The 18,233-nt window shown below is 38.3% G+C and overlaps 1 protein-coding gene across 1 annotated transcript in view; it reads left to right on the top strand.

The window, feature by feature from the left end:
• MELK (maternal embryonic leucine zipper kinase) overlaps positions 1 to 18,233 on the top strand; it is a 94,519-nt gene that overhangs the window by 56,037 nt on the left and 20,249 nt on the right. The window contains exons 9-11 of the mRNA XM_036736301.1: positions 11,337 to 11,405; positions 13,752 to 13,850; positions 15,773 to 15,859. Coding sequence (XP_036592196.1) covers positions 11,337 to 11,405; positions 13,752 to 13,850; positions 15,773 to 15,859 — 255 coding nt within the window. The remainder of the gene's footprint in view (positions 1 to 11,336; positions 11,406 to 13,751; positions 13,851 to 15,772; positions 15,860 to 18,233) is intronic.

Raw genomic sequence — 18,233 nt, 5'->3', positions numbered from 1 at the left:
TTGTCAAGGACAGTCCCTTTACTTGTGCCTTTGATCCCATTTTCTTCTATCACCTTTGGGAGCTTACCCCCTCAATCACTTTTTTTCTTTTTCGTCTTCATTCTTCCTCCGCTGGCTCCTTCCCTGTTGCCAACAAACTTTCCCAGATATCACCACTCTTAAAAAAGCCTTCACTTGACCCTGCATCTCTTCAGTGTCCTATATCTCACCTTCCTTTCATGGTCAAACTTTTAGAAAAAAATTTGCCTCCACTTCCTTTTCTTCCATCCACCTTTCACATTTTTGCATTTAGGCTCCTAACTTTACACTTCAACTGAAACTTGTCTTTCAGAAGTTACCAATGATCTCTCAATTGCTAACTCTGATGCCCTTTTCTTAGTCTTCATCCTTTTTGAACTTTGCAGCATTTTGACTATTGACAGCCCCCTCTTGAATATTTTTACTTCCCTGGATTTTTGGGTCACTCTTCTATCCTGTTTTTCTGCCTGTCTGGACACCACCCCCACCCCCGAATTTATGTCTCATTACCAAATTGTGGTGCTGCTTCTCTGTGTATTCTCTTGATAATCTCATCAGATCCTATATCCAGGTCTCATTTCACTCTTTAGTCCTGCATCTCCAACTCAGTGTGTCCAAAACAGAACTCATTCTCTTCTCCCCTGAATCTACTGACCTCCAAATTTCCCTTTTTCTCTTGAGGGTACCATCATTCAGCCACCAGAGCTTGCAACCTGAGAACTGGCTTTGTTTCATTACTCTTCCTCAAACCCATAGCTAATCTGCTAAATCTCTTCTACCTCCAAAAACTGTCTTGGATTTGTCTGGTCTTTAACCACTCAACTGTACTATTGCAATAGACTCCTGATTAGCTTCCAGTCTTTGCAGCCCATTCTTCACTTGGCATTTGGAGCCCCTTACAGTTTGGCTCCAATCTACCTCTTCAGGCTTATTTATTGTTACTACCTTTTTTCATTCAAACTGACTTACTTGTTCTTTCTCAATCTTGGCATTCCATCTCCTCCTTCCTCCATGATTTTGTATAGATCTCACTTGCCTAGAATGTCCTCCTTCTTCACCTCTCTGTCTCAGAATCCCTAATTGCCTTTAAGGCTTATCTCAAGTGCCACCTCCTATGGAGAGCCATTTTTTAGTTGGAGCTAATTAATGACAGAAGGATCCTTTTTTATACTAAATCTTTACATTAAAGTGCTCTTTTTTATTATGAACTTAATAACCATTAACAAAGAAGATACATAGATTAAAGATTGAGGTTTTCTGTAAAGCCCTTAACATATAACGAAGAAAGACCAAATGTATTCATAAGTATCAGAAAAATATTTGCCCTGTGTCCCTTTCCAACTTTATCTAAAGTTCCACTATATTTGACCCTTTTTTACTTTATATATAGTTATGGTTAATGTGTATTTCATGATGCTGCTTCTGATCTTACATATAAGCTGCTTGTGAGTAGGGGTTATTTCATTTTTTGTGTACCGAGCACTTAGCACAGTAGGTGCTTAATAAATGCTTGTCATTTGACTAATTTTGTATCATTGTGTAGGTCATTTCTGATTTCCTTGCATAAACTTCATATCTATAATTTTTTTGTGGCACTATAATATTCTATTAAATTAATATGCTGTACTTGATTTAGCTACTCTCCAGTCCTTATAAACATACAGGCTGTTTCCATTTTTTGGTATTACAAGTAAGGCAGTTATAATATTTTATATGAATGTCACTTTTTGGGGGACACATTTTGGATGTAACCCGAGCAATACAAAGTTTAAGATATAGCTCTTAATGAAAAAAAATAGAAAAAATTAGATATAGCTCTTACAATGAATTTCCATATTTTGCTCCAAAATTTGTTTTCCTTTTCGCGGGCCTATCGATGGCATGAGTGCCTGTTCTTGCACTTTTGCCAACATTTTTTTCAATTTTCTCTCAGAGTTTCGAAAAGTAATAGCTATAAATATTGCTTTATATGTATGTTCTATACATAATCTGCATGATTTATGGTTATGTAGAAAACTAAATTGTTTTACGATAGAGAAAAACTTATTGGATTTAGGGATTCACTAATATATTTTGTTGTTTGTTTTTTTTTTTTTTTTGGAGGGGGGAAGGCAGGGCAATTGGAGATAAGTGACTTGCCCATGGTTACACATCGGGATTCACTAATATATTGATGCAGAGAAATTTCAGTAGATTTAGACAGAAGCAAGATGACAAAGTGATGATAACAAGTATAGATTATTCTTTCTAGAAATTTGGAAGATGCAGAAAGGGAAAATGGTAGGTTTAAGGTGGGAATAGCAGGTCTGAGGGATGATTTGGGGTTTGTTTTTGGTTTTTAGGGGTAATGGAAAACTTAGTATGTTTCTAGTTAGGGAAGGAGCAGAAAATGAGGAAGGACACAGAACAGCTAATGGAATATATTGTTCATTCATATTTAATTTTTGAGCTTGAGCTTCAAGGCCAGTATGACTAATGAGGGGAAATTGAACATTTTTGAATCTTGTTTCATAGTATGTTCATGGACCTGAAGCATATTGTGTCTTACAGTAGTAGTAGCTTACAGCTTTCCACTTGGTAACAGCATTGATAATTCTAGCTCTGGGTCTAAGCCGTGTGAAGAGAGAAAAACTCTTTAAGAATACCTTTGTTGACACTTTTCCTCAATCCTCCCCCCCCACCACCCCCAAGGATATTTTGCTTAAAAAAGCTGCTATGACGAGTGTTTTGGTGATCATTTCAAAGCAGAAAAAGTAGCGTTTTGATGAGGAAGCATTTCCTTGATTCTTTTTGTTTATTGCTCGTGATGAGGAGGTTAGGGGAGGAAGGAAGAAAACATCGGGAATATTTTAGATAGGAAACTGAATGAACAGAGAAGAGAGTAAGTATCATTTAGGGAAGAGGAATGTTCCCAGTAGCATATTAGAATAGAGCCAAATGGACCTGGTTGCCCTCCAACACATGTTCCTTGAAAGGTCATTTTTGTTTAAGACCAAAACTGAAGGACATTGTTTTGATTAAAGATTATGAAATCACTAAATCCAGAGGATTTGCTTTTTGTCAGTTGTGAGATTAGAAGGGCACTACAAAAGACATGAATAGAAAGTGGAAAGGCAGTCAAAATAGGACAAGCCTACCAACATGATTTAACAGTAGTAGTTGAGAGCCATGTAGTACCCCATTCTTGCTCTAAAGAGCGGTAGGATGGGAGGCTGGGGAGGGAGAGAGGAACTGAAGAATCCCTCTAAAGGTTTTGCCCAAGGTCACATCGATGGTCACATTTGTTGTACTAGACTCTTAGCTTCTTGACTTCTAGGCAAAGGATTGTTCTCAGGATAACGGAGTATGATCTTTGAAGTGAATAGAGCGGAGGTGGTCCTGTACCTAAGAGCAAAAATTAATCAGGGTCCTATGATAGCTTGAGATTATATGCCATATCAATAAGTATTGTGATTATGGTTATTCCAGTTCATGCGATAATAATTCAATTATAAAATACAATGATTGGAATCGCTGTGGTTTTGGTTATGGTAGGTTGTTCAGGTCATTTCCTAGATTATAATCATCATGAGGAGAGGAACCATGTCTTTAATCTCTCTAGGACCTAACTACCTAACTCAGTGTTTTGTATTGTGGTACGTACTTAGATGGCTGTTACATGAAGCCTCTGATTTGAGACACATATGTGTATGAGGAAATTTAGTATTTTGTTCCATGAAGGTTTTGTAAACCTGATGAAGAGCTCTTCACTATTTTTATTTATTTATTTATCTATTTATCTATTTAGTTAGTTTTGTGGCAGGGCAATTGGGGTTAAGTGACTTGCCCAAGGTCACACAGCTAGTAAGTGTGTCAAGCGTCTGAGGCCGGATTTGAATTCAGGTTCTTTTGACACCAGGGCCAGTGCTGTACTCATTGCACCACCTAGCTGTCCCGCTCTTCAGTATTTTAGAGGAAACTGCCGTAATATCACAGCAGTAAGCAAAACAACCAGGGATAACTGCAAAGGCTAAATCAAACCCACCCCCCTTTCCCCAGCTGCTGGTGTCTTCCTCACATCCTTACCTCATATCTATTTTGTATATACATGTAGATACATGAACATTTTTGTTTCCCCTGAGGTGTGTGTTCCTTGACGTCAGGGGCTGTGCCACTTTTGTGTTGTGTATCTCCAGCACCTAGCATAGTGCATGGAATGTACACACGTAATAAATACTTCATCGGTTCTTCATTGGATTTATTTCCTTAACTGTGAAATGAGGGGTTTGGATTAGACAATCTCTAAGGTGCCTCTTAGCTCTAAATCCTATGAATCTGTGTCTACTGATATTCCCCAAGCTACCAACTTGGTGGTTACCACCTGATAAGTGGCTGTTAATAGCTTTCCTACATATCTAGATTAAAAAAATTCTTATACCTCTATTTGGCCAATGAAATATGTTTTATGCAGTAATTCTGGACTTCTAACACACCCACTTTTGTATATTAATTGTCTTTGAAAACGGCAGCTATTCTAGTGATGTCTATTCATGGTAAATTATTATCCATATGCAAATTTCAGATTCTTTGCCTTAAAAGAACAAACAAAATCCCCTAAAACATAGTAGTTTTTGGTAGGTCCTGGTCATCTAGTCATTTTGGGGGTTGTATGTTAGTGAGTTAGAAAACTAACTTTAAAAATTTGAGTTCATTTTATTTTGGCCTTTCATCTTTAACTCTGTGCAGTGAGATGAATGTGTTCAGGAGAAATATAACCTCCCTAATCAATATTATTTGCCAATACTACATATTCTTTGTTTCTACTATCTTGAATTTTGTTTTTTAGGTTTTCATGTTTTTGCAAGTTGAAAATTGATTCAAATTAGGACTTTTATGCATTATTGTGGAATTTAATTTCACACATTATAGATTTTGAAATTTATTGTAATCTCAGCTGAGAACTATTGTTCCGAGTCGCAATGTAATACAGTCTGCTGGTTGAATCTAATTAAGGTGTCGTATCACTTGCATGCAGTATGTTTCCTTGCCTAGAATGTGCTAAAATTCCTCACTTGGGAATAACACTTCACTCAATGCTTCCTGGTTTGATTGAAAACCCACCAAAACTTGACATATCCTGTATGTAAGTCTGGTTTGAGGCAGACTTATTTTGTTTATCTTCTGCATTTTTAACCCAAAAGCTCAACTGCAATTTGTAGCATGACTACTAATAAATTAGAGTGAGTAGTAATCTTATTAACTTCAACTATATTCATGTACCATAACTGTTCAGGGATGAGCATTGATATACTGCAGTTCTTGGCACTCAAATATCAGCAAAGTCTTTAAATGATTCATTTAAGGAAAGTAAAATAAGATAGCTTAAGAGTATAGTTGCTTTCTAACAACTCTAAATTACAATTTAAAACAAAATGAACATGGTTTTTGTAAGATATTTAAAAATTATAAAATATACTTAGTCTAATACTAATGGAATGGGGAAGATTATATACCCCCACACCCTTGTCAGTGATATAAAATGAACAATTGCATTCCTAACGTGGACTTCCCTGAATTTAGAGTGTTTGCTGTGCCTTTTCAGTTTAAACTGGAAGTTAGAGCCACAGCTTTAGCATGTTTTAGGCTGTGTGAGTGAAGACCCTTGTGTCCAAGGTGCCCTGTAGGTTAGAATGCCAGGGGAGCTGGAGGTGTGGTGGCAGTTCAGAGAAATACCTGCCGTGTAGGGTTTTCCATGTAATAACCACGGCCTTACTTCATGTTATGGGTTGAATTTTCTGTATGCCACCTGTCAGGTCTCCAAACATTTGCATACCTGCCAACCTGGAAGCTAGGAAGACCTAGGTTCTAGTCCTGCCTTTGCCACGTACTGAGTGTGTAGCAAAGTCTTTTAACTTCTTCCTGTTCTAGGCAGCTCTTAGGTCTCGGAGGGCTGCCGTTGTGCTGTGTGCTTATCCTCAGTGCACTGTCCAGCACCAATATGATGAGCACTCCTGGGAGCTCAAGGCAGGTCAGAGCTTTTGTGCTGGTCAACAGTGGGATCCTACCCTAAGTGGCTGCTTGGGAGATGGAGAGGGTGACTCGTTCTCTGCCTCTCCCCTAAAGAAAATATTGCAGAAAAGGAGCAGCTCTGCATTGGTAGTTTCCTCACTTGGGAGCTCCCTGTAGCGACGAAACCACAGGTAAAATCTGTCCCCCTCCTACTGCTGCGTACTAGTGATTATGTCCATTACCAAACTAACCCAAAATAGAAATTAAAAAGGGCATGGCAAGTGAAGAGGGCACCATGAGGCTGTTGTGTTGGGCCCAGTTTACTTGGGATGTGAGAGGCAGGAACTCAAGTAAGGCGCTGCTACAGAAATCTATGGAAGAGGTATTGAGGGCCTGAATAAGCCAGTGGCCCTGTGAGGAGAGAGGTGGAGGTGGGAACAAGACCTGGGTGGGAGGTGAGAGAGTGTAAGGAATTAAGAATGACACCAGCGTTGTGATCATGGAGGAAATGGGAAGATGGCAGTGTCCTTGACAGAAATAGGGAAATTTGGAAGAGAAGGAAAGATAATGTACTCAGATTTGCACTCCTGCTCATCCCATGTGAGTCATTTTGTCCAACCCCAAACAAAAGAGTGGGGGGGGGGGCGGAATCTTACAGGTCACTGCCCTCACAGCCCCAGAGCCCATCTTTGGAGTCAAGTCAACACACATTTATTATGACTTGACTTGACTTCTGAGGGCCAGCTGTCATAGCCATGAAGTGACCTGATGGGCTGGGTGAGGATTTTCTGTTGTCACCAGCTCAGGTGCTCCTGTAGGTGCCTGGATGGTAGTTAGGTTCTGAGGGACTGCTGTCTAGGGAGGTGTTGGGTAATAAGAATAGTTATGGTTGCATTGGAGATAAGCTGCATGATTGTGTGAAAGTGAGATATAACCTATCTTCTCACCCTTTTAATTAGGTGATCACAGCCCTTAGGGCAAGGCCTTGGCCCCCAAGAGCCTGGTGTCTCCACCTTAGATGCTATCTCCTTTTGTTACTGCCTTTTTGAGAAACTTTGATAATTTCACAGATGGTGCAGATCAGCCATCAGTGCTAAAAAAAAAAAAGGCAATAGGCTTTTATCTCAAGTGCATTTTAACTCAAAGAAGGTGTGTAACTTGAGACACCCAGTTGCATCATAGTCACTTGAGATGAGTACAACTAGATGTGTGCCCTGTATGTTCTGTATATAGTATGCTTTTAGTATCTTACATGCTTCAATAGGAGCTTGGGACCCTATTGCTCACATTTGGGAAACACCTGAGTTTATTTACCAGGAGGCTTTTCTTGGAGAAACTCCAGATGGAGGCAGTAGTGTAAGAGAGAAACAAACCTTTTTGGAGTCAAATCTTCAATTTGACCTGGTCTGTGAACCCAATCTCAGTGATACTTAGCCAGCTCAGGGCATCTTGGTCTCAGACGAAATGATCTTCATGTCACATCAGCAGGAAGAAGAGATTAATGACTCAGGAAGAGGTGGCCCTTCTGACCTGGCCCAAGCTTATGTCAGGGACTTACCATTTCTCCCATCTGGAGTTCCATTCAAAGGTGCTGCTCTGTTATGTGGGAGGCCAGGTATTTTATAAGGAGGGTCTTGATCAGGTGTGTCTGATTATTTTCCTGCCTTTCGTCACAGGCAGAGAGGTGCTAATTAATGAGGTTGAATGGGGAAGTTTCCAGTATGGAAGTTTCTGGGTATTGGGGGTTCCAGAAAAAGGCGCAGGTTGTGTAGATCCAAGGAAGGAGGAAGGGACATGCCTGGAGTAGAGACAGCTTGATGCAAGAAAGGATAGGCCCCAAAACCCTACATATAGCTAAGCTAGATTATGTTTGTGCCCAGAATGCTTTCCTGCCTCAGCACTTTGCTCCCGTTATTTCTTTTGCTTGGAATAGTCGCCACTCACACCAACTCTCCTATCAGTTTCTGTCTTTTAAAATCCTACCCGGCTTTCAAGGTCCATTTCAGATGTGACCACTTTCATGAATCCTTCCTGATCTGTTCTCCCACCCCCAAAATAGTTGTCATCTGGTCTCTGAAACTGAAACTCTGCCTCACGTTAGAGCTGTTTGTGGCCTTGTCTTACTTGCCCTTCCCTCCATGTAGATTTCAGGTCCTTTGTGGAACTCCGTCTTATTCAGCTTTGTAAACGTTGCTCCTCTCCCTCCCCATAAAAGAGCTGGTACTAGCTGCTCAGTGATTACTGATCGATTTTGATTGATTAGTAATGTCATGTCATTACCTGGAAAGAAGGCTGGGGTTAATTATGGGCAGGATTTCTGCAGTGCAGCAGATTTCCGCTAGAGGGTCATGTGGAGTCGCTGGTTTATTTGTGCTCAGAACAGCTCTAGGCTTCTTCACCATTCTCTTTGAGCTATGCAATTCAGAAAAAAAGGTTGGTACTCCTAATATACATTTGTCATAGTAATGCTCTGGTCGAGAGTGACTCCATCTTGGACATTTAATAAGCATGCTTATCATTTAGAGTTCCTAAGCTTGCAAACAGTTTGATTTCGTAGGTCTGATAACCAGAAATGCTCCTTAGAAGCATGTGGTTCTCATCTGCACCATCAGCTAGCTTACATACTTAGGGGCTTGAAGTCAGCTTGTTCATTACAGACTCATAACATACTCGGTGTTCTAGCACTGGATCCGTATTTCTTCTGTTGTCCTAGGTTCTCTACCCTCCTCTGTTTTGACCACCATATTCTTGAGCTCTGAATGATTTCTTTCATCTACCCCCCACTCTACCCCATAACATACTAACTCTCCTGCTCCTCTTCCTCCCCCCCTTTCCCTCTTTTCTCTCTCCCCTCCCACCCCCTCCGTTGAACATGGGATCGGAAGATCTGGGTTCAAGTTCCTGCTTTTCTGTTTATTAGTAGTGTGCCCATGGGCACATCACTTACCCTCCATGAACCGCCCTTTCTTCATCTATAAAATGGCAGTAATAATACATTATCTACTGCATAAGAGTGTTGTGAGGAAAGTGCTTGGCAAAATGTAGAGTCCTCTGTGAATGCCAGCAGCTGTTATGGTTGCTGGGGCTCCTTTGATGAAAATGTGGAACCCCTGCTACTCCGAGATGGAGCATGGCATCAAGGTAGATGCTGTGCAAATGCAGGTTGTGATAAGGGGATGTAGCATTAAATCTTCAGATGTTCAATGTCTCCTCTTTTAGTGTTTTTGAGACTTGGTGGTCTCAGACTTTGCTTTTTGATTTAGTTTCAGTTTAAAATGACCATTTCTTTGGGAATGGTTTCATCATGCTAGCTAGCAAATACAGAATTGAAATAAAATTGAAAGAGGCAAAAGAAAAGGTTTTAATAGTATATAGTAGAAGTCCTCTCTTTGGGATTTAGAAATAGATTTTTTTCTTAAAGACAGGTTCTACCTCTCAGAGATCCATACTGGTCATGTGACCCTAGGTAAATCACTTAACATCTCAGTGCTCTGGGCAAAGCCCTACGACTGGAAGTTGTCCAGAAGGTGGTCACCTGCCTTTGTTTGAGAAAATTACTCACAGGGAACTCCCTGCACTTATGAAATCAGAGGTCTACTTCCTGTCCTATAACGAATTAATATTTTGTCCTTTAATTTTAATTTTAACTGGTCATCAGAATGTTTTAATTTACACACACATCTATCTGTCTATAAGTCTCATCCATTCTCAAAAGGGAGAGATGAATTCTAAGAAATAATGTTCAGGAGTTTTGTTATGTCACAGCATGCTTTTGTAGTCAGCCTGCATAATTATGCCCTGCTTTGTGGATTAGCCACTTTTATTTTAAAATTCTGACTTATTTTTCCTCTGCTATCAAGTTTACTTCTAGGCCATTCTTTCTCACTATGAATTGATGTGTGTTACAGGTTTACAAATATTTAAAAAAAATGATACCCATATTTATCATTTATAACCAAAAAATCATATGATACATTACAAAACCAAATAGACCTAATCTTTTCACTGTCAATACTCTACCACTGCTTTCTTCTGGTAATGTAATTGAGGGTTAGCTCCAAAATATGCTATAAATGTTCCTATTCCCTAAAGTAAAAAATTGCTGCCCAACTAGAAAAAGTATGGCAGAAACTAGGTATAGACCAACATCTCACACCATATGTCAAGATAAGGTCAAAATGATTTATACTTAAAGGGTGATGCCATAAGCAAATTAGGAGAGCATGGAATAGTTTCCCTCTCAAGTCTATGAATAAGGGAAGGATTTAGAACCAAATAAGATATAAAGAGCATTATGAAATATAAAATAGATAATTTTGATTATCTAAAATTAGCGAAATGCAAATTAAAACAACTCTGAGGTACCACTTCACACCTATTGGATTGGCTAATATGACAAAAAAAGAAAAGAAAATAGTAAATGTTGGAGGGGATGTAGGAAAACTGGGACACTAATGTACTGTTGATGGAGTTGTGAATGGATCCAGCTATTCTGGAGAGCGATTTGGAACTATGCCCAAAGGACTATAAAACTGTGCGTACCCTTTGATCCAGCAATACCACTCTTAGGTCTATATCCCAGTGAGATAAAAATGGGGAGGGGAGGGAAGGACCTATACAAATATTTGTAGCAGCTCTTTTTGTAGTGACTAAGAATTGGAAATTGAGGGGATGCCCATCAACTGGGGAATAGCTGAATAAGTTGTGGTATATGATTGTGATGGAATATTACTGTTGTATAAGAAATGACGAGCAAGATGATTTCAGAAAAACTTGGAAAGACTTATATCAACTCATGCAAAGTGAAGTGAGCAGAACCAGGAGAACATTGTTCACAGTAATAACAATATTGTATGATGAAGAACTATGAATAACAGCTATTCTCAGCAATACAATGATCCGTGACAATCCCAAAGGACTCATGATGAAGCATGCTATCCACCTCCAAAGAAAGAACTGATACTGAACTGGTTTGTCTGAATACAGACAGAAGCATACTATTTTTCACTTTCTTTCATTCCTTTGAGCCTCTTTGTACAAAATGACTAATATGGAAACGTTTTACATGATTGCACATATATAATCTATATTGAATTGCTTACAGTCTCAGCGTGGAGAGAGGGACCAAGGGAAGTAGGAAAGAATAGAATTTGGAACTCAAAACTTAAATGTTAAAAATGATTTTAACATGTGATTGGGGGAAAATAAAATATTATCTTAAAAAAATTGCTTCCCTTATATTTCTGTTAAATTTTACCAAATCAATATATTGATCAGAAAATCTGTCAAGAATAATTAAATCTAACCTACTTTAACTCTGTTTTCTTTAGCGAGGAAAATATGACATTCCAAAATGGCTGTCTCCTGGCAGTATTCTACTCCTTCAACAAATGCTGCAGGTAAAATTTACTTCTAAGTAACTTTTGGTCTAATAAAATCACTACTTTCTACTCTTCTGAAAAATTTTCAGGTTGTATTGTCTTTCCCTTGATAAGAACTTTAAGAGGCCAATGCTGTGCTCCCTTATCTCCGAATGATTTCTTCCTTATTTCTACCATATCATCCTTAATAAAAAAACTGCATTGGATTCCTTCATTGAATTAAATTATATATGCTAGGTTTTTAAGACCTCTGTCATTTAGGCCTTTATCTGTACTTTTAAAAAATCATCTCTGATTCTTTTATCTATTTTCTAATTGACCCAAGCCCTATATTTGTCTGTTTGACATATGACATGAAATAGAGAGATCAGCTTAGTGTAATGAAGAGAAACTTGGGCTGGAAGAAAGGAGACCTGGGTTCTCACCTCCATTGTGGCATTGACTACCTCAGGCAAAGTTCTCTTTCACCTTCTCACATATACAATGGAGATGATAATTATCTTTAAGTGTTATTGTGAGAATTCAATTAAATGTTTAGTAGATTGTGAATAAGATATTTCTCAGAATCTTAATTTCTTTGTTGTCAACTAAAATAGGACCTGTGACTCCAAACCAAAGCTCTGGGCTTACACGAGACAGTTTTGGAAGCCTCTCTCTAAATTCTCCTTGGCTTGTTTCAGGGTTTCCTCTGGGAAAGTAAAATTCTTACTTATGTCTAAAAGGGTATTGAGCTTCAACCTGACCCTCTCAGGCACTAAATATAGGGTATATTTTATTGTACCTAACAAGAAACACAAAGTTACTTGTACTTGAGCCTATTACTAAGACACACATAGACTCCTTTTTCTGCTGGTCTTCTGTCTACTGGATATTTACAATTAAGCTTTCTGAAAAGTAAGCCGATGCTCAAGAACTGTAACTGTGGGCTCAAGTGGATTTTGTTCAGTCTTGGAAGCTGTTCAGTAATATTTCTTGGGCTTGTTTTGCCACTATCTAGATTTGCCCCTAGGAATCAATGTTTGGTTTGTTTTATTAAAGGACGCGCAGTTCCCTTTAAGTACTTGGGATAACCGAATAAAGATAGGTTTTGTTTATCCTAAGAAAAATCATAAGGGACTCACAGTCACGCATTAGGTCAGGAAGCTAGACTCAACGTCCTTCCATCATTAACATTCTAGGACTGGGAAAATCCAACATTTGAAATACTGAAAATCCAACATTACACTATGCTAATGTAATATGGTATTACTGTTGCTACGTATCTGGAATGCATTTTCATTTACCATTTCCTTTTTTTTTTTTTTTTGTCAAAATCTACTCTTGGTTCATCTACCTTGATTAAGTAGGGCAAGTGCAATTAATTGTTGGTAGCAAGACTGGCAACATTTAGGCAACATTGACCATGTTACCTTTCTGCTGAAAAAGCTTCTTGGTTCCCTGTCGCCTATTGGATACAAACTCTTCTTGTCACGGAAAGCCTTTTGCAGTCTGATTCCAGCCTCCCTTACCAGGCTTATTATGCCTGACTTGCCCTTCACACACTTTACACTACAGCTAAAATGGCTTCCGTGGTGTTCCTCCACGCCTTTGTACAAGCTGTCCTTCCTGTTCCTCTTTCTCACCTCTGCCTCTTGGAAGCCCTACTTCCTTCAAAGCTGAGCTCAAGTATCGCCCTGATGGGAGGCCTTCCCAAACCATCTCTTTCCCCCTAGCTACTATAAGGGTACTTCACTTTTACTTTGTACTTTTTCATGTATCAGGTGTTCATTCCCTCAGATTGGAATATGTGTTCCTTGTGGACAAGGCATGTTTGATTTTTGTCTTTGTATCTACCACAGTTTTTGGTTACACAATAGATGCTTAATAAATACTTGCTGATTGTTTTTTTCCTCCTGTCGTGTTTACATCTGAAAACTATATGGATTTAATGAAAAATTATCCTTTTTGAAGTATTTTATTTGTAAGTTTTTTGGAAAAGTGATCTTGTATATTTAGTATGGCACCCAGCATTGTGACTGCTTATGTATTAAATTAGTGAGTATTTATTTCCTGAGGATATATTTTTTGGCAAAAATGTATGTTATAATAGATTTACTGGCTCAACTTTATGAATAATGTCTATATCAATAAAGTTAATTCTACTAGGCACTTAACTTAAAAGCCAGTATTGATTGCTATAGGATTTTGGTTTTGTTTTTTGCCTGGATTCACATTTCAGAATATCTTATACCAAGACTACTACAGCATGGCATTTTCGTGATTATAAAGTTTTTAACTGTTCGAATGAAGTTTGAGCCCTTAGGAGAAAAAGTATTCTATCCATTTAAAAAAGGTAATCTCTGGCCAATTCTCAATGGCCACTAGGTGGACCCAAAGAAACGGATTTCTGTGAAACATCTGCTGAGCCACCCCTGGATCATGCAAGATAATTTGTGTCCTGTTGAATGGCAGAGTAAATATCCAGTGAGTATAATGGAAACATTATTTGTACTGTTTGGTGTTTGTATCATTTTCTTGAATTGTCTAGTCCCCATCAAAAATTAGGATGCTTTAAGATGCTCAATGATGATTTCCGTGATGATCTACTTGGTTCTCTACCTTTGTATTCTTCTTATCATCAGCTGATATGACTGTATCATTGTTAGCTCCTAGAAATCCAGAGCAGAATATACTACTACTCCTCTCTCACTTTTACTATTCCTTGATTATTTTTAATAATTTTGCGACTGGATTTCAGATTGACCCTATTCCCTTCCCGCTAATCCAACTAAACTTAGCTCGTTCTTCTTTTGTCTTAGCAATATATAAGCTATGAACATCACAGCTAAAACTTGATTTTAAGAGCTATTAATTGCAATTATGTAAATGCAGCAATTTGTCTCTCATATGGTTGCAATTGTCTGTAGAAACTAGAATGATTTCTTTCTTGGAGGGCTTTAGTAATTATAATCTTCTAAGTTCCCTTTCAGGTCTAAAATCCTATGATTCTGTGATGATCTAATGACGTTAAGAGAGTAGACAAGGCAAAATGCCTGCACATGGCCATTGGGTGTCGTTACTTCTCCATGGAAGGTTTTTTCATAGAATCTCAGTTTCTAGTCACACCCATAAACCTAGTGAAAAAATGTGTTATAACAATATGAAATAAAATAAAGATGACATGTTAGATGAAAAAGAGCAAGTGCATATTTTCCTTATCTACTCTCAAAAATTTCTTCCCCTAATTTAGGACCCTAGTAGAAAGAATAAGTATCTTGGAAAGTTTAGCTATTGTGAGAAAAAAATATAAACTTTATCTTTTATTGGAACAGTAGCAGTTCTTACCTAAATGTCTCTATTATCTGAAATATGGTGATCTCTGTGATAGAAAATCTATTTTTAACACTTGTAGTTGCTTTTTATCTAGTTTCTATATTTGAGTCATAGAGCTGGGACTAACATGATGCTGCCAGGGCTTGATTCCTCACCAGAGTCTCATATCCAAATTCCCAGTGGAGCAAATTGCTCTCAGAGTGTCACCTTGCTTTGGGACCCGCAGGCCTCTTGGGATCAGAGGGGAATCAGTTAGTTAATACATCTCTGGTGCTCTCCAATCCTTATTTCCTTCTGTCTTCCCTTTTTACTGTTTCCTCTGGAACTTAATTGTCTTGCTAACATATTTCCCTTTAACCTAAATTTCTTCTTTTTATTTTCCTTTCACTTTCATTGATATTTAGTTATCTCTTAGAGATGCCAGATTCTTTTGACACCCTCTCCAAGACTGGCTGTTTCTGCTCTGATGACTCCTGACCTATGGGGCCAGGACTAGGAATTAGCAAAATGCTTCTTGCTTCAAGCTACTACTTTCAGATTTTCCTTCTGCCACCATCATTTAGCAACCACCTCTCTGCCTTTAAAATTCACTCCATCCTGTCCAGATCCTTGTTGCTGTCATCTATGGATGTTAGATCACCCTCTCTCTTTCCTAGTAAGTTTTGTACCACAGTTAACCGTCTTCTCCATCTCAAGCCTTGCCTCATTCATATGTCATGCCTCTCTGTTCTGCAGCTCTAACGTCCTCCTATACTAATTCTTCTCTCTCTAGTCTTCCTCAGCCATTTCATCTGTAGACTTGGTTCTCTTTCTGTCTGCCTTTCTCTTTATCTAAGTATGCCTCAGGTGATAGAATAACTAGTTACGATGATTGAACCATAGCCTTACTGCAGTTTTTCCCTTCTTGTTTTCTAGAGTAGAGACACTGAGCAGTGGGAATCTGTGACCTCAAAATAGCTGTGTCTCACATTGTTTTTATGTAGTGATACTCAGTACTAATGAATAAAACTAGTGTTGTATTTCAATTTCCAACAGAATTTTTGTTAATCTAATTACTCGTGTTGCCATTGTAGTGTGGACGTCTTGATGAAGATTGTGTTGTAGAACTTTCAGTATATTATAAACACAACAGACAGATAATGGAAGACTTAATTTCATTGGTGAGAACAATGGTTTGTTACAGTATTATTGTTTTTTCTGTCTACTTCATTTCAAATGTTATTCCTGTTTTATGAGCACAATATGAAAGCTTACTGATTGTCTTTATTGCAGACTTATGTTGAAAATGAACTCATTTTAAATTTCAGCATTATTCTTACTCATAATTCTTCTGATGTTTTCTGGCCTTCAGTAAAAGTAGAACACTATACCAAAAACACTGATTTGAGATAGAGTTGTAGTGACAGGGCTCTCTAAGCCATTATCCCTGTAGGTAACCAAATCATCCCCACACTCTCCTTTACTCTCCAATCTTTCTCTACCTTGCCACTCATCCCTTGTTAAATTCTAGATCTAGATTACTCCCACCACCTGATGCCTCCTCTGCTTCTACTTACATGCTACTGAACAGAGATAAAGAATAAGTCATACAAACTGGATTTTATAGTTAAATTCACATTCATCTTCAGCTGGCCTCTCACTACAGTGAGGCAATCCTTTTATTTTTCTGAAATTGATTCCTTAGTTTGTTCCCGGAGAAACTATTCTAAACCATATCTTCTTTCCTCAAGCTTCTCACATTCCGTGCTGTCTCATCTAAGGACCTTACCTCTTATTTTACTGAGAAAATTAAGGCTGTTTGCTTTAAGTTCTCTCTTCTCTTTATCTTAAAAGCTCTTGACACCGGTTTCCACTCTCACTCTAATTTCTGATAATGATGTGACCCTTCTTGATCTCATGCCCTCCCTTGTTCCCCAGCAGACATCCTTTTAACCTCTCCCTGTACTGGATCTTTCAGACATTCCCAAGTATCTCCCATCCTTAAAAAAACCTTGAAGCTCTTGTGCTATATCTTTTCCCTTTTCTCAGTCATACTCCTAGAAAAAGCTGTGTGTGTTTATTATCTTTACTTCTTCTCCTCTCACTCCTCAGCCCTTGCCATCTTTTATTTCACACTTATCCAAAGTAGAACTTCTAGTTTAACTATTGTCAGACTGTTTTATTCCTACCCTACATGTGACACTGCAATGTGATGTCATGCCCATTTTTATGAATCATACAATCATGAAATTTTTATGTGTTTTCTGCTGTTTAGGTACCTTAAACTTTCTAACTTTACATAACGTGATTGTCCTCTCAGTGATCTTTTCTTGAAATAGATATGTTCACATCTGCATATTTGAACAAAAGGAAATTGCAGTAGTCACAAAACTTTCTTATTCAGTATTTAAAAAAAATATTTTTTAAAAAGTCTTTTTGTTTTTTATAACTTGCAAGGTAAGGAGTTTACCAGATAAATAGTTTACTGAGCAGTGACTATGAGGAAGCAGTAAGATACAATGGAAAGAGTAACAGGACCAAACTTTGAATTGAGGCTCTGCCGTGTACTACCAATGTGGCCTTGGCTAAATGTCTTAACCTCTCCGAGTCTCAGCTTTTTCATTTGTAGAATGAAGAGGTTGGACCAGATAACCTCTAAAGTCCCTGCTCTAGTCTGTCTGTGATCTAATGATACTAGCACCTGCTGCTGTTGTCTTTTGGGCCTTCTTGATGTTCTTGATGTTCCTTTTTCCTCCTTGACCGTATGTTTCCTTAGTCTCTGCTGTTCCAATAACCTTCAGCTGCAGCCCACTTCAGATACACAATGTTCATCTTTTCATCCTCGTCACGTGGAACGACTTTTGAAATTTCTGTTCTCCCAGTCATTCCTTTATACCATTAATAGTAGCTAATATTTGTCATTATTTCATTCGAGCCTTTTCCATTCCTGACCAGAATGGCTGAACATCACTAGAGAAGGTCATTGGTACCCAGTTACGGGGGAGTGACCTCTCCTGACCTTTTACTGCTAAGTACTTACTATTTCATCCATGCCATTCCTTATTCCCTACAGTGGCTGTTGTAAATCTTTTCCTTATTCTTCAAACATCTCTACTACGCATCTCATCCCTCTCTATATAAAGCGGATGACCCAATTTCCTACTTAACTGAAAAAACAAAACTTGATCTTAAAGTCTTGGAGCTTGCCCAGCTCTCTTCCTCCATATCTAAAAACTTCTTGGTGTGTTTACCTGTTTTCCCTTTTTTAAAGGAAAAGTTACTTTTAAAGGTAAAGTTCCTTTACCCGTGCCCTTTGGTGTATAGGGCCGGTTCCCTTCACCTGTGCCCTCTGACCCATTCCTTTTCCCCTCTAATACCTGATTTCATCAAGTCCCCCTCTCTCAAACATCTTAAAAATTGTTTGTACTTTTACAACGATATTGCCATTTCTCTATATCCTTTTTTCGTCATCTCCCTTGTAACAAAGAATTCTTTCCTGAATCTGTGATGTTTCTTTTTTTTTATTATTGTTTCCCTTTCCACGAACATGTTTAG

This window comes from Trichosurus vulpecula, chromosome 1, assembly GCF_011100635.1.
Source record: "Trichosurus vulpecula isolate mTriVul1 chromosome 1, mTriVul1.pri, whole genome shotgun sequence".
In the NCBI taxonomy this organism is placed as follows: Eukaryota; Metazoa; Chordata; class Mammalia; order Diprotodontia; family Phalangeridae; genus Trichosurus; species Trichosurus vulpecula.
This window is presented reverse-complemented; position numbering and strand designations above follow the sequence as displayed.